Raw genomic sequence first — 16,087 nt, 5'->3', positions numbered from 1 at the left:
GGGTTCCTTATCTGTGGTAGAGGAAAACCTCTGTTAGATCTAAATCATCACCAGGTCAGAGAGTGACTTATCTTTTTATCTTAGGTCCATAAATCCATAACTTCATTTTTAAACTGAATCACACCTAACTCAGGAAGGATGTCAAATAATTTCTCAAAGTTCCTCCTAGTCCTTTCACAATTTGACTTTGCTCCTTTTACTAAAGCAAGCCCCCAGTCCAGTACTACTCTGGAGTCAGCAACAGAGATGGGCTAAAACCTACTGGTCTCTCACCGCCCAGTCTAGAACTGTCACCAGGCCACATTCTTCACCTTCCACCCAAACCCAGAACTACTGAAGAGCCAAGGAAGTGGAACCAGAGCTATACTTAAATCTCTCACTTGTTCTGGCCAATTCGGTGAGCCCGGGCAGCTGCTTGTAAGTCATTCTGAGGATTGAAATCACTGTCAAAAAAAATAACAGTATCTGCTGCTGTTAAGTTCATGCCAACTCCACCTGAAAAAAATACAAAAAAGAACATTGGCAGAAGTACATGGGCTAAGAACCAGACTAGGATGACACAAGGCCACAGCGTTCAGATTGATACATTGAAAGCAGCCAAAATGACTGGCTTCATCCTTCAAACTGACACCCCCATCCTCAACTCTAGACAGAGCTTTGCAGTGGTTAAAAGTCCTACATGGGCTCTTATTACCTGAGTAATAAGAGTGGAGTAAAATGAGTGGAGTGGGGTAAGGAGCAAAAGTAGGTACTTAAGTTAGCTGCCTGAATCCATTTTAAATCTCTTCTGTTTAAAAATTTTCACTGAAGTTTGTTTAGAATAGTCTGTGGAAAAGGACACATGCTCTTTCAGGAACAGTTTTAAATATGAGCGAGGTCTGCTATGGGCACCAAGAGAAGACCTCTTAATGTCCACTGCAAGTTACAACCAGGCAGCATGGGCTCTGACACAAGTTAATAAGAAGAGGAGATGTCATGTATTAAACCCCTAAGCGGAGCAGGGGGGCTATCTCCCTCTGATTGGAGAAGACTTCACTAATTCTCTTCTGTTATTTGTCTCCACATTAATTAAGGAGAAGGTAACCAAACCAACCAAAGGACAAAAACACTCCCTGGGACAACTTTCCAGTCTTTCTTTAGGAAAAGGGCTTTGGAGGCTCCTTGGATTACAGGAATTAATGAAAAGAACTATGAAGGCAAATTACAGCCTTCTCTTTGATTAATGTGGAAACAAGCACAAAATGGACTCCGTCTTGCCAGGGTCATTACAGCTCGTTGCTGAAACAAGCAAGCCTGAAATGACTTGTTCCAGGAGCCAGAACTAAGGACTAACTTCTGAGATGGGCTACTGCCTCTAAGCTAGATCTTAAGTCAGGCAGGGACATTCTAATTAAAGCCTTTATATAAGATTAAAGTTGGAATAAACAGATAATAAAGACTGATTACCGAGAGATGCTAATATACTAAATAACAATGACAGCTACCCAGGTGTTATGCTTTACTTTCTGCAGGCACCATTCTGAAGTGCTTTACATATGCTATCTCCTATAATCCTTGCAACAATCATGGGTACTCATTTTATAGATGTTGCAATGGAAGCACAGAGAGGTTAAGGGATGACTGGGAGCTGCAGAGATAGGAAGAGAAAGAGCCAGATTCAGTACCACATGGTCTGGCTTCAGAGCCTATGTTTTTTAACCACTATTCCATAATATTCCCAGGCACTTATTTCACTGAAGTGTTTTTAATTTTTTTAAGAAATTTTTATTTCACAAAAATTTTTTTTTTCTTCTTGGGTTACTGTTAAGTTCAGCTCTTTTTCATTAAAGGGTGATATTTTATAAATAAGCTATAGCCAGACTTGTCTGAGACATTCATGAGCTCTCACTGCCACCTGGTGGCAATATGACTCAATCAGAAATACTTGAAAGTTGGAGAGAATCTTCAATAAATGATACTGACGCAAATCAACAACTAAAATGTGACAGCAAACAGGACAGCTGGTGTTTGGAAAAGGCTCAGGACTGCTCTGGCTCCTATGAGATCCCTCTGTTCTGACTAATTCCAAGAACACCAGGGAGATTAGTTGAAAAGCAGAGATCTTTCTTCCTAATTTCAGATGTTTCAAACAACGCTGCTGAGTATAACGGTGTTGAAATCAATAAGGCATCAGTTCAGTTCAGTCGCTCAGTTGTGTCCGAGTCTTTGCGACCCCATGAATCACAGCACGCCAGGCCTCCCTGTCCATCACCAACTCCCGGAGTCTACTCAAACTCATGTCCATTGAGTCAGTGATGACATCCAGCCATCTCATCCTCTGTCATCCACTTCTCCTGCCTTCAATCTTTCCCAGGGTCAGGGTCTTTTCTAATGAATCAGTTCTTTGCATCAGGTGGCCAAAGTATTGGAGTTTCAGCTTCAGCATCAGTCCTTCCAATACATATTCAGGACTGATTTCCTTTAGGATGGACTGGTTTGCTCTCCTTCTAAGATCACAGACTGCACCTTCAGTCTCAGCCATTTATTATCAGGTTACCTAATCAGTCTCTCCTAAGACTACCCTAAGACAACTGCAACATGAATAAGTGGCTGAGATCGAGGGTGCAGTCTATGATCTTAGAAGCAAGCGGGACCATATGAATTTCACTATATCTCTGTAATACAGAGATGAGACATACACTGGTAAAACAATCTCCGTATGGTCAAGGATTATATTCAACACTACTTTTAATACCCTATAGTACCAGGCACTTAGTTCGCTCATTGGAAAAGACTCTGATGCTGGGAGAGATTGGGGGCAGGAGGACAAGGGGACGACCCAGGATGAGATGGCTGGATGGCATCACGGACTAGATGGACGTGAGTCTGAGTGAACTCCGGGAGACGGTGATGGAAGGGAGGCCTGGCGTGCTGCGATTCATGGGTCAAAGAGTCGGACACGACTGAGCAAGTGAACTGAACTGAAATAAGACTGGACTCTCTTTTCATGAATACACTGATCTCTCTTTACAATAGATGACATATATCCCTTTAGAGCTCCTAATTCTATTCCATCAAGATTTAGGTCTCCTAAAAAAAAGAGAGAGAGGAAAAAAAAAAAAGAAACTTAAGATTCTGTGAATTCAAAATTAATTTAAGGTCTGCTTGTTTCATGACATGAGAATAATTTCTTCTCCAAGAACTGACATTATTTAAGTAAATTAAAGCACTCCATAAGTGGTATGGCACTACAAATGTCATATAAAATATTTATGACTTAAGTCATATATGGACAATGTTACAATTAATTCTAAAGAGCTGGAAATTTCATTACAATCACACTTTTTAAAAGCAGATTTTTTATTAAGCTTTCAAAACACTTTCAGAGCTACCTGTCAGATGAACAACTAGTAGGCAGGCTGCTATCTCGTTTTCCAAATTCATGGTTGGGAAGGAGAGCTGTCTCTATTGAACATGACTAAAACTAAAATTTCTATACAAAAGTATAGAAATCTTTCAGGATGTTCACAGGTCAATGGTCAAGAGATCAGAATTACTTTCCAACAACCCCAGGTTTTAGCCTTACTTCTCTGATGAGATGAAAGCTTAAATCAGTTTGACAGAAATGAGTACCATGCTAGAAGTCTAGTGCAGTGATAAACTGATATAACCTAACTCAACTCCCCCTACCCCTTTTTTTACACTCCTCAGTAAAAACCTCGCCTTTCAGTGAATTAAGGGAAATTATGCTAATGATTAGGATTTAAATGCACTGTTTCGCCCTTTAATTTGTCTGCCTTCATCAAGGGATGAAAGGTAGGGATGTGGCGGGCAGGGATGTGGCTTACCTGCCCTGGTACTCAAGAGAAAAGTGAAGATGGGCTGCTGTCCAAAGTTCTTAATGGCCAAGTGTCTCTCTTCTCCTCTCACAGAACCATCCACACGCTCATAGCTGTAGCCTTCACACAGAGGGAGAAAACAGAGAAATAGAAACCATTTTCAATTACTCACTGTGGAGTAACAGACTGTCTGCTCAAAACCAAACACCAACTTTGTCTCTTCTCATATACAGGCATGCCCCTACTGTAAGCCATCTTCCTTTGATTCTGAATAATATTCTTATACTGTTTTTCTCTGTAACATCCCCACACCCCAGATAATTCTTCACAGGCCCATCTGGACTGTTAAGTCTAAAAGTCTTGAGTAATATAATGGCCAAGGGATGTCACCTCTATAATCCAGGTAGTCTTGGAGAATATCCAGCATCTGGGTCATCTGAGAGAAAAGTAAAACTCGATGGCCTCTGGCAAGAAAAAGAAAAGGAAAAACTGCCAATTCCAATAGTATTTAGGGTGGATTTCCTGCAGGTGAAATTTAGCGAAGAATGCAGGTTTACAAAGTAATGAAATCTTGAAGTAGAAATATAAATGTCAATCATTTACAGAACCTTCTTCAGTAATGCGAAATGTTTTATACAAGGATGTAAGTGCACCAGTAGCTGAGCCCTTACAGTACTTCTCACTAGTGCTGTAAGTGTTGGGATATTCCCAGGAGTCTGTCAATGCACCAGAGGGTGTAAGATACCCTAGACAACCAAGGTGCTTCTTTCCAGGATGGCAATTACTAAATGGAAAGAAACATACAGTTTTAACAGCAAAATAAAAGATATGTGAAGAGAAAAATGCAAAATTCAAATGTACAAAAAGTGAAACAAAAACTGATGACCCTAAAGAGCTTGTGGTTGGCAATCAATAGCTCTTCTCTACTTTGGGGTGAAAGTCACTATCCTTTCATTTATAGCTTTATTGGTTGAAAATTTTGAGAAGCATCATTTTAGAGAAGCAAGAGGCAGGTGGCATTTCATATCCCACATGGTACATAAGAAAACTTACACAGGGAGAAGAGAGAAGAAAGGAGGTGGCAAAATGGATTAGGTCAAGGACAAATTCAAGGGAATTCCCTGGTGGTCCAGTTATTAGGGCTCTGCACTTTTCACTGCCAAGGGCCGGGTTCAACCAAAAGCTCCATGGCATGGCCAAAAAAAAAAAAAAAAGTTCAAACCTACAACCCCATGGTTATCAGCTATTAAGTTTCCATAAACAAAGTACTGTATGGCACTGTCTAAACAACATTCTATTAGGAAAACTAATGTAATCTGAGTTTGCGATAGGTGTAGATGAACAATTACAACAAACTCCTTCAAGACTCTAGCCTCAAATTGGTAGAAAAGGTATTGAACTTAAAATCCAATCCTCATCTAATCCCATTAGATTAGAACCTCATCTAATCCCATTTCTGTCATTTGCTGGCTGTAGTGGCCTCAGACAAGCCACTCAGCCTCCCTGGGCCTGTTTCATCACCTGTGAAATGAAAAGGTCGAAGAGAAGCTATTTACGGGTCCTTCTCCAACACTAGGACACTTAGAGGAGATACATCATAGCCTGTAAAATACAATCAGGCATGTAGCTGTTTGACTTACAGATTCCTAATGTTGGGCACTTTTGCCAAATCTGAGGTTTTAGGTTGGTTCAGGCCTTCCTGGGTCAGTTGTCCCTAGGGGACAATTTGGAAATCCTTGGAAAACTGGGATTTTTTTCTAGACTGTTCTATACCTCCGAGGACCAGAGGATCAGATACAGGCCAGACACCAGGCCACTGAACACTTAGCTAAATCTTTACAGGCCCCAAAAGTGGCTTAATTCTTCCAATACCCAACTTGCATCTCAGGGAAAGAGTCCCCAAGTTCTCCCTGAGTTCAAATCAAGCCCATAAGTTAACAAGAGTAAATATTTGCTAAGTACTTAATATGTGTCAATTCAAAGCAAGGTACACCAGCAGGCCTTTTAAAAAGAAATGTTCGATGGTATCTTTGTCTTTGTAGAACTAAAAGATACAGCTGGAGTGACATAGTTAATATAGCAATTAACCAGACAGCAGATTACGGCAGATGTTGCCAAGTGCTGGATTAGGATCCTAAGTGCTGTAGGAATTCAGGAAAGGAAAGGAAGATCACAGAGTGGATGGCATGGGATTAAGGGTGTAGCTGCAGAAAAGGTGGAACCTGAATCAGGGTCTTGGAAAAAAAGGAGAACTGGGATTAGTCTCAAGAAATCAGTGAGTTGCTCATTATTTTGGTTTTAACAATCACCAGCTCAGGGTAGAAAATATGAACCTATCACCTACGTGGAATACAGGAATGCCAACAGCTTATCCAGCAGGTGAAGTTTCCCACTAGCCTCAATCAAGTGGTCTCCAACTTCAAAAGGCTCTGGTTCCACACCTGGAAAAGAAAGAACCCACTCCCAGTAAATGTGTTTCCAGTTGGGGCAGACTCTGAATGGAGAAGCTGATGGTGAGGCTACAGAGAAGCCAAGATCCTTCTAACTGATAATGGGCCCAAGTCTCATATCTCTTTGAGGCATTTCATAATTATTTGTTTATATTATGATATCAGCACTACCCAACATCAATCACAGAGCCTGGCACATCCAATATGTCTAAGAAATGTTTACCCAAGGCACTCTTTGGGAAACTGAAGCACAGGGAAATGCTAAAGACCAAACAGACCCAAAATTGAAACCTTCAGGTTCTCACTCTAGAAAACAAATCAAGACATAGGGTTAGATATAAAGTAGTCATTCTCATGCTGAGGGTAGCAAAATAACCTGGAAGGCTTTTTCCAAAATCTACATGTTCCCAACAGCTCTCCGCATAAAAGAAAAGCTCTGACATGCACCTCATTAAGATTCTGTGACATTTTGAAACAATTCATATGGCCACTTGGCAAGGACTTCCTTCAAATGACTGCAGAAAAGCCTCTGCATTGATCATATCAATATTAGAGCCCTCACAGCATAAAATGCCTGGAACTGTCCCACAGGCTACCCATCAGAGTGAATTAAAAAAAAAAAACAAAACCAAAATTTGAATGAAAATGAAAACACTACATATCATGTGTAGAATGCAGCTAAATTATTACTTAGAGGGAAATTTACAGACATCCATGAGACGAAATTCCCTCACAAAGGAGGCAGAGAAGGAGAAGACATAAGGCAGATGGAAAAGCGAGAAAGCATTGTCCCAGAAGCCAAAGGAAAACGTTGTTTCAAGAAGTGATCAACTGTGTCCAAGGTTGAGAGATTAATTAAAAAAAGTGAACTGATAACCGTCAGTCGAGACACACAGAAACCACTGATGAACTAGGAATGGTGGTGACAAAAAAAGGTTCACTGAGTGGGTTCAGGACAAAGGGACATCCAATCATAAAAAAAATTCAGATTATGAGATAGCCCATAAAACACAGAGCCATGATTCTTCAAAACTGTCAATTTAATGAAAAAGTAAAAAAAAAAAACAAAAAGCTGAGGAGCATTTCTAGATTACAGGAGAATAAAGAGACATGACAAATGCACCGTAAAATCTCTGACCAGATCTTGAATTTGAAAAGAACAAAGATGGACACAGGCAGATTCACAGGAGAGAAGTATTCACATGATTTCCCATAAGTTACAGGAAGGTCTCCAAAATAAATGAAGACCCAGAAAAGTGGCAAAATTTAAATGCTTTTCTATCATAATGAAATCAAGATTGCCAGGAGAAATATCAACAACCTCAGATGTGCAGATGATACCACTCCAATGGCAGAAATTAAAGAGGAACTAAAGAGCCTCTGGATGATGGTGAAAGACGAGAGTGAAAAATCTGGCTTAAAACTCAACATTCAAAAAAACGAAGATCATCACATCTGGTCCTATCACTTCATGGCAAACAGAAGGGAAAAAAGTGGAAACAGTGACAGATTTTATTTTCTTGGGCTCCAAAATCACTGTGTATGGTGCCTGTAGACACAAAATTAAAAGACACTTGCTCCTTGGAAGAAAAGCTATGACAAAGCCAGACAGCATATTAAAAAGTAGAGACATCACTTTGCCGATAAAGGTCTGTATAGTCAAAGCTACGGTTTTTCCAATAGTCACGTACAGATGTGAGAGTTGGACCATAAAGAAAGCTGAGAGCCAAAAAATTGATGCTTTTGAATTGCGGTGCTGGAGAAGATTCCTGAGAGTCCCTTTGACTGCAAAGAGATCAAAACAGTCAATCCTAAAGGAAATCAACCCTGAATATTCATTGGAACGACTGATGCTGAAGCTCCAATACTTTGGTCACCTGACGCTAAGAGCTGACTCACTGGAAAAGACCCTGATGCTGGGGAAGGTTGAGGGCAGGAGGAAAAGGGGGCAAGAGAGAAGGAGATGGTTGGATGGCATCACTGACTCAATGGATAAGAGTTTGAGCAAACTCCGTGAATGAAGTACAGGGAAGCCTGGAGTGCGGCAGTCCGTGGGGTCACAAAGAATGGGATATGACTTAGTGACCGAACAACAAACAACAATTATACTGAACAAAGAGAAGCAGTTGTGGAAAAGGAACTACAGTATGTGAGGAGGCTGAGTGAAATGAAAATCATGTTTAACAAGGTCTGTTCACGCGCTCAGCTGCTCAGTCGTATCCAGCTCTTACCGAGGTCTACTTACATAGAATTCTCTCATTCTCCAGTTTCTGCCCTTGAGGATAAACATGTCACTCTCCTTCCAGCAGAGGGAAGAGATGTTCATGCTGGGAGGGGATGGGGGAATGGATATGCTATCATTTCTGGACCTGCAGTTTTGGGGGTTGTAGTGTTTGTTTTTGTTTTTGCTATTGTTTCTTTTTTAAGTGTCCATAGCTCAAAATGATAACAAAATGCAGATCAGATCCTATCACTCCCCTGATTAAAATTCTCCTGTGTTTTCTCATTGTATCTAAAATAAAAATAAATTTACTTTAAAAATATAAAAGAAAAAGTCATAAGGGACGGTTAAAACTGAAGAAATCTGAATATGAACAATATATTAGATAATCAACATAAAAAATTAACAAGAGAAAATGGGGAAAAATAGATAGTAAATACAGACAAATCTTTTGAAGAACCTTCTATGAGGTTGGCCATAAAATGACAACAAAAAGTAATGCTGAGAAAAAAGAGTACTGCCTCACCGTCAAACAAATATGGGTGATCCACACACTTCCGAAGCTGGGACAGGACATTCTGAAGTTTAACTTTCTTCGCCATCTCATTTTCAAATGCATCTGAAATTTTACAAAGAGAGAGAGAGATGGATTACTGAACAACAACAAAAAACCCTGCAAGTTTCCATATATAACCTTACTCATTTCAATAATGTATCTTTCAAATCTATATCTCCCAAATTTCACCGAAGTGCATTAAGAACAGCACACTGATTAGAAGTTTTCTTAACCATCACCTTGTTTTAAGACAGAAAAGTAAAAGTGTTAGCTGCTCAGTCATGTCCAACTCTTTGTGACCCTACTGTAGACTGCCAAGCTCCTATGATCATGAAACTCTCTCAGCAAGAATACTGGAGTGGGTTGCCATTCCCTTCTCCAGGGGATCGTCCCAATCCTGGAAACGAACCCGGGTTTCCTGCATTGCAGGTAGACTCCTTATCATCTGAGCCACCAGGGGAAGCCCTTAAGGAAAACCAGGAGTGGGGAGATGGGGAGGAAATCTCACAAAGTCAACAAAGCCAGAGTTATACTTTGACTGGCAAAGGTACTCTGCCAGTTTCACTCTAGCTGACCTGACTACTATTCAGAATAAGAAATCCCATCCCATATTCTTGCTATACAAACTGAGTGTGATTATAAAATGCATAAAAATCACATCCTCACTAGTTTCTAAATGGACAAGTACCCTCTGATTACCTAGGTCTTTCATCAAAATGGCCTTGTAGTATTTTTTCTGTAGTGCTGACATGCCATGGTATATCACTACTTCCGTCTTCCTGGGAAGCTCTGTGGCTACTTCAGCCTTTACTCGCCTCAGCAGAAATGGCTGCAAGAGTTTGTATAGCTCACTTGCTGTACAAGGAAAGAAAAAAACACACACAAGTAGTGTGGGACAAAAGCAAAACCAAGGCAATGAACTATCAGAGAACATACAACAGTTTACTTTTGTTTCTCATTTTCATACCAATTCTGCCTTCTAGGCCAGCAAGGTAATTTTTCACAGTATTTAGTCCTTCCTTGGATTCTTCTTTCCAGCTTCTTCTGTTTCTTTCTAATAATCTCATTTGCATAGAGCTATTCTTCTTCCAGGATACTTTTGCATTTGATCAGCGTAACAGCTCAGAAATGTAGGCAAGTTGGTAACACTGTCCCATTTGAATAACTAAGTGAAGTTCAGAGAAGTTAAATCCCTTATCCAAAGTCATACAGCTGGCTGCTAAAGGTGCTAGTGCTCACACTTAGTTCTTTGACTTCCATACCCCTTTTCCTTCCTGAGCTGTCGGAAACTTTGAAAACTAGCCTAAACTGGAATTACACTGCACGCAGGATTAAAAAATACAAGTGCCCAGTTAAATTTGAATTTGATAAACAAATAATTTTTTAAAGATCAGTACGTCCTGTGTAATATTTGACTTGGAATATTTTATATAGCAACATTAAACACGGGGACAATCAGAGCAGGTTCCCCAGGTAAAATTCAATCTGTGGTATGGAGATTTCTGCTGTGAGAAGCCTTTCCAACTTATCCTCAGCTAGTACATACAGACCCACGAGTTTGGCATGCCTATCAATTATTTTGCATAACGATCCTGGGATAATATCACACAGATAGACAGACAATTTTACAAGGCGGAGGAGCAAAGGCATGAGAGGAAAGCTATGAATGACCACTGTACAAACCAGAATGGCTTCCTCCTTTATTTCCACCACCATCCAGCCCAGACTTTTGGTTCTTATGCACTGATAAAAGTGTTAAAAGAAACACCAGTGCTATGGAACCCTGAATGACAGTTTCAGACTACGGCACCCACATATTTCTCTGCCTCAAGAAGTACCACGTGAAGTTATCCAAGTCCTCACAGATATTACATGTTGGGAAAATAAAAGTCTGCAAACCAGCAGACACTAGACAAACAAATAAGAGAATCATGAACAGCAGGCACTGGGAACAACAAGAGGACTCTGACATCACCTTATTTTTGTGTGGCTCTTTATTTCCTCATAAGGGATTCTCTGGTTATGGATTCTCCTTCTTTTCTATCTATAACCCTTATGCCCTAGGGAAGTTGCTGGGCCCAGACCTCTTGGGCATGATTTGTAAAAAGGGAACTTGCCTGACTCAGACTCTTTCTCAATGTCCTGGTAACGCTGAACAAAATCTTCCACCTGCTCCCTGGAAAAGAGATCAGGCTCCACAAAACTGAGGAGTGAGTAGAGCTCCTGGAGGCTGTTCTGGATGGGTGTTCCAGTCAACAGGAGGCTGAAGACAACTGAGAACTCAAATATACAAATGAATAAAGTGAAAATCTATAATGCTGGAAAGCAAGACTGAATGACCCAACACAACCTTTACAGAGAGAGGCATGACTGAATGAAATGAATTCAGGGACATGAAATCAGAAAACTCAGGTTCCAAATGTATACAGCTGTTTGATGTAGGAAATAACACCTCTTCAGTTTCAACTATAAGAAGGGGATAATAATCCTGTGGAGGAGATACCATTTATAAAGTAAAATCACTTTGTGAACGCTAAAGTACTGATGAGTATTCAAAATGGTTACTGTTATGCAACCTATGTGGAAATTCAAGCACACAGCATATACTCATGCAGTTTGAGAAGCCCAAAACTACAGCAGCAGGACCCACCACTACAAGAAAGAAGACATATTTTTAAAAAACATTCTTTTGTAAGACTTAACACGTGCAGCCAATGTAAAACATCAAGAATTCTGGACATTTCTGGACTATATACCGCCCAAAATGGAAAGACACTTGTTAAATTTTGAGCAGAGGAATAAGAACATCATGAATAACAGACTAGTAAAGTAAAGGTTAGGAAAAACAGTAAGAACAGTTGTTGAGTCAAGCAAAGGACAATCTCTTAGCTAACATAACAAGATCTTATACTACTTGAGTTAAATAATACAGCACAAAGACAAAACTGTATCCTGTGTGTGTATATATATATATATAATACATGGCAATACATTATGTGTGTATATATGCATATATATACACATATATACATATATATACTGAATTCTGATATTACTTTTTTTGGGCTCCAAAATCACTGCAGATGGTGATTGCAGCCATGAAATTAAAAGACACTTACTCCTTGGAAGGAAAGTTATGACCAACCTAGATAGCATATTCAAAAGCAGAGATATTACTTTGACGAGTAAGGTCCATCTAGTTAAGGCTATGGTTTTTCCAATAGTCATGTATGGATGTGAGAGTTGGACTGTGAAGAAAGCTGAACGCTGAAGAATTGATGCTTTTGAACTGTGGTGTTGGAGAAGACTCTTGAGAGTCCCTTGGACTGCAAGGAGATCCAACCAGTCCATTCTGAAGGAGATCAGCCCTGGGTGTTCTTTGGAAGGACTGATGCTAAAGCTGAAACTCCAGTACTTTGGCCACCTCATGCGAAGAGTTGACTCACTGGAAAAAGACTCCGATGCTGGGAGGGATTGGGGGCAGGAGGAGATGGGGAGGACAGAGGATGAGATGGTTGGATGGCATCACCGACTCGATGGATGTGAGTTTGAGTGAACTCTGGGAGTTGGTGATGGACAGGGAGGCCTGGCGTGCTGCAATTCATGGGGTCGCAAAGAGTGGGACACGACTGAGCAACTGAACTGAACTGAACTGAATGTATTTTTATATTTTTAACAATATTAGAGAAGGAAATGGCAACCCATTCCAGTATTCTTGTCTGGAGAATCTCATGGACAGAGGAGTCTGGAGGGCTACAGTCCATGGGGTCGCAAAGAGTCAGACATGACTGAAACAACTTAGCATGCACATATATATACATTTAGGTTTGGGTGTACACATGTGCTGCAAAGAACGTGGCAGCATATATACCAAATGTTAAAATACACAGTGGAATAGGATTATTGGTGGCTTTTACTTTTCCTCTTGTGTTTCTATAATTTGATTTTGGAGGGGGTCATAAGAAGATATCAAAAGTGATAAATGAAATGATACAATCAATGAAAACTGTTTTCAAAATCTTTGGGGGGAGCACTTTCACTTGGTTTGTTTCTTTTTAAATTGTCTTATCAATGCCCACCCACTCATGCTGCATGTAGTGCAACCTATTCACAATATTTCAAGTATGGGAAATGGTTAACAACAAATGTTTCCAATAACTAAATCACACTTTTACAATATGCTCAAAGAACTAAAATGGCCACAAAATATGAAGTCAACAAGGATAACCAAGGTTGTCAATCACTAAAATGAAATTACACTATCACATGGATCAATATTTTAATTCAAAGCAGTGTTCATTTCAGCATCAAAAGTTATAATCGGGAAAAAGAAGCCTAGAGACAAATCTCTGCTTATATATAAAATTTTGGAAGCTTTTTTGTATAAAACATTTTGCAAATATTTTCTACATTATTAAATATTCTTCTACATAATCTTTCATAATCTTTACAGCCTTACTCTGTAAATACACTGTTTGGGTATACCACAAATTGTACAGTATAATCAATTCCTATATTGACATTTAGGCTTCTTCCAAATTTTACAAACAAGCTGAAAACAGTATTTGGAAGAGGAGAAAATAAAAGGCAGTACCCTTCTCCCCACCTCTCAGCCCAATCAATAAATGCGTTTTTTTCCTGACCAACTAGCTGTCTGCAGTTCAAACCTCACCTAAAAAGGAATACTCAGAAAACATAGAACAATCTCCTCTGAGCCTGTTTCCTTACCAAAAAGAAGAAAAGGCTCTGGAGCCAGCAACAGACTGTAGCTTCCCCACTCCAGACACAGGCTTCCTTTACTACACCTGCTTCTCTTCTCCCACTATAAATCAATAAACTGGCATAGCAGCTGATGAAGCAGTATCTTAGAGTCTCTTGGGTGCCAGATATGACAATCTCTTGGGAAAGAGACTGTGTTAAAGAGTCCTTAAAAAGAAGGCAAAGGACACCACAGAGCAGAGGGGGCCTACAAGGGGACAGCAATCTTTGAGTTCGGGGTAATAATAATAATAGTGGCCATATTTGCACTTAAACACTAAAACCCGTAACTTTTAACCACTAAATAAAGAATTCAGATCTAAGACTTTCCTCCAAATGACCTCTAAATTCATTAATTGATCTATTATAGGAAAGGGACCAAAATCAATGACGACCCCAGAAATTTGCACACCAGGTCACAGGAATTAACAAGCCTTTACTAGGTCAACAATAAGAAGGGCACTTCATACCCATAAGCTCTTCCACTGGCTCCTCAGAAAAGGGGGCAAATCTAAGTCTACAATGACATTTCTCATCTGCTTTGTCAGAATGATGCCAAAGAAGTGAATGGAGTAAGATCAAAGGTTTCATACTCAGAGAAGTATGACAAAGACAGGTGAGACTGAAGGGAATATTCAATGGCATGAAATTAGTCTCTTCATGACTCTGAATTGTCAAATTTTCTAAACAGGTAAATGGAGGAGTTGTACAATAAATATGTCAGATATGTTTGTTATTGCAGACAGAAAAACTACATTAAGATTATTTTTAAAGAAACTGAAAATCAAAAAGACAGTTGAAACATTTCCAAAAATACAATGTATCATCCTGGAGTAGAGTCCTATTCATTCAACAACCAGATTTTTAATAAACATTATCTCCTATGTAAAAGACAAGAGAAATTAGGCCATGTTAAGTATTACTTCTGTCACCATAAAATGTTCATTGAACCCTGCAGAAATCTCACTGAAAAAAATGTGTCAATTTAATTGGCTCTATAGAGACCAAACTAATATTAACATTTTTTGAAAGGGAGTGATATACAAACTAAAAGTATCCTATGAGTTTACCTCTGAAAGAGTCTTATGCAGTAAGGAGCTTTGGTTTTTCAACCTGTGAGCTTCATCCACAACAAGAACACTCCAAGGGAAGCTGTGAGGGAAAAATCCATGTTTTCAGTTTTATATAACTCAAACACATCTCTCACACCCAAAAGTCTTACTACAAAACTAAGACTCTTTCTGGGAAGACTAATATCAAGCCATTCTGTTAGAAACACACCCAAATTGCCTTCTCCAAGAGCCAACCAGGTACATAAGGCAATATCTGGATAATGTAGTAAAATTAAGGGAATTGATTTTCTGAGATGTATTGAAGGTAGAAAAGAAGGCACTGGAGACAGAAAGCAAAAGGAAACACTTATGACCACTTACATGTGCCACTTTAACATATCTAAAGCTCGGAGCTTTTAGGTATGTTATTTAACCCGAAAAAATAAAATGAGTAGACACTATTGTGCCCTTTTTACTAACTTGGATACTAAAGCTCAGAAAGGCAGATGACTCAGTCAAGGTCATAAAGTTAGTATGAGGCAGAACTAAGATACAGACCCAGAAGAAAAGTCAAGACACAATGATGTCATAGTAGCTAAAAAAAAAGTGTGATTTTAAAATGGGGACATGGTAGACTTCCCAGGTGGTACAGTGGAAAAGAATCTGCCTGCCAATGCAGGGAACACAGGTTCAACCCCTGGTCTGGGAAGATCCCATATGCTGCAGAACAACTAAGCTCCTGCACCACAACTACTGAGCCCACACTCTAGAGCGCGCAGGTCACAGTTTCTGAAGCCCATGTGCCGAGAGCCTGTGCTCTGCAACGAGAAGCCACTGCAATGAGGAGCCTGTGCCCTGCAATGAAGAGGAGCTCCTGCTTGCCGCTACTAGAGAAAGCCAACAAGCAGCAAGGAATACCCAGTGCAACCAATAACTAGATAAATTATGAAGAATGGGGACATGGTGAACAGCTCAAATGTTACAACAGGAAGATACATCACTGGCTCTGTTAACGTGGAAGTCACTGGTGGCTATGCCAGTGCCCTTTGGGAGCATAATAGTTATGACCACAAATTTCCAAAAAGATATCCTCTGTATATACTCCTGGGAAGCTGCTTTGCCCACAAAAAAATTTAAAATATGTATGTATTAATATGTTCAAAGCTGCATTTTCTAAAAGAGCAAAAACATGAAAATAATAATAGGTCCAATAATGGGTGATGAAATATAGC

General features: G+C 39.7%; 1 protein-coding gene across 2 annotated transcripts in view; it reads right to left on the bottom strand.

Annotated features, from left to right (window-relative positions):
* The window catches only part of CHD1L (chromodomain helicase DNA binding protein 1 like), a 72,539-nt gene that overhangs the window by 25,725 nt on the left and 30,727 nt on the right, over positions 1-16,087 (bottom strand). For both annotated transcript variants that reach the window (XM_018046000.1, XM_018046001.1), the window contains exons 6-13: positions 14,874-14,955; positions 11,163-11,325; positions 9,745-9,900; positions 9,016-9,108; positions 6,163-6,259; positions 4,209-4,282; positions 3,828-3,938; positions 381-495 (exon numbers count right to left, since the gene is read on the bottom strand). In XM_018046000.1, coding sequence (XP_017901489.1) covers positions 381-495; positions 3,828-3,938; positions 4,209-4,282; positions 6,163-6,259; positions 9,016-9,108; positions 9,745-9,900; positions 11,163-11,325; positions 14,874-14,955 — 891 coding nt within the window. The remainder of the gene's footprint in view (positions 1-380; positions 496-3,827; positions 3,939-4,208; positions 4,283-6,162; positions 6,260-9,015; positions 9,109-9,744; positions 9,901-11,162; positions 11,326-14,873; positions 14,956-16,087) is intronic.

Source organism: Capra hircus, chromosome 3, assembly GCF_001704415.2.
Source record: "Capra hircus breed San Clemente chromosome 3, ASM170441v1, whole genome shotgun sequence".
Classification (NCBI taxonomy): Eukaryota; Metazoa; Chordata; class Mammalia; order Artiodactyla; family Bovidae; genus Capra; species Capra hircus.
Note: the sequence above shows the minus strand (reverse complement) of the source record. Positions and strands in the feature narration are given on the sequence as shown.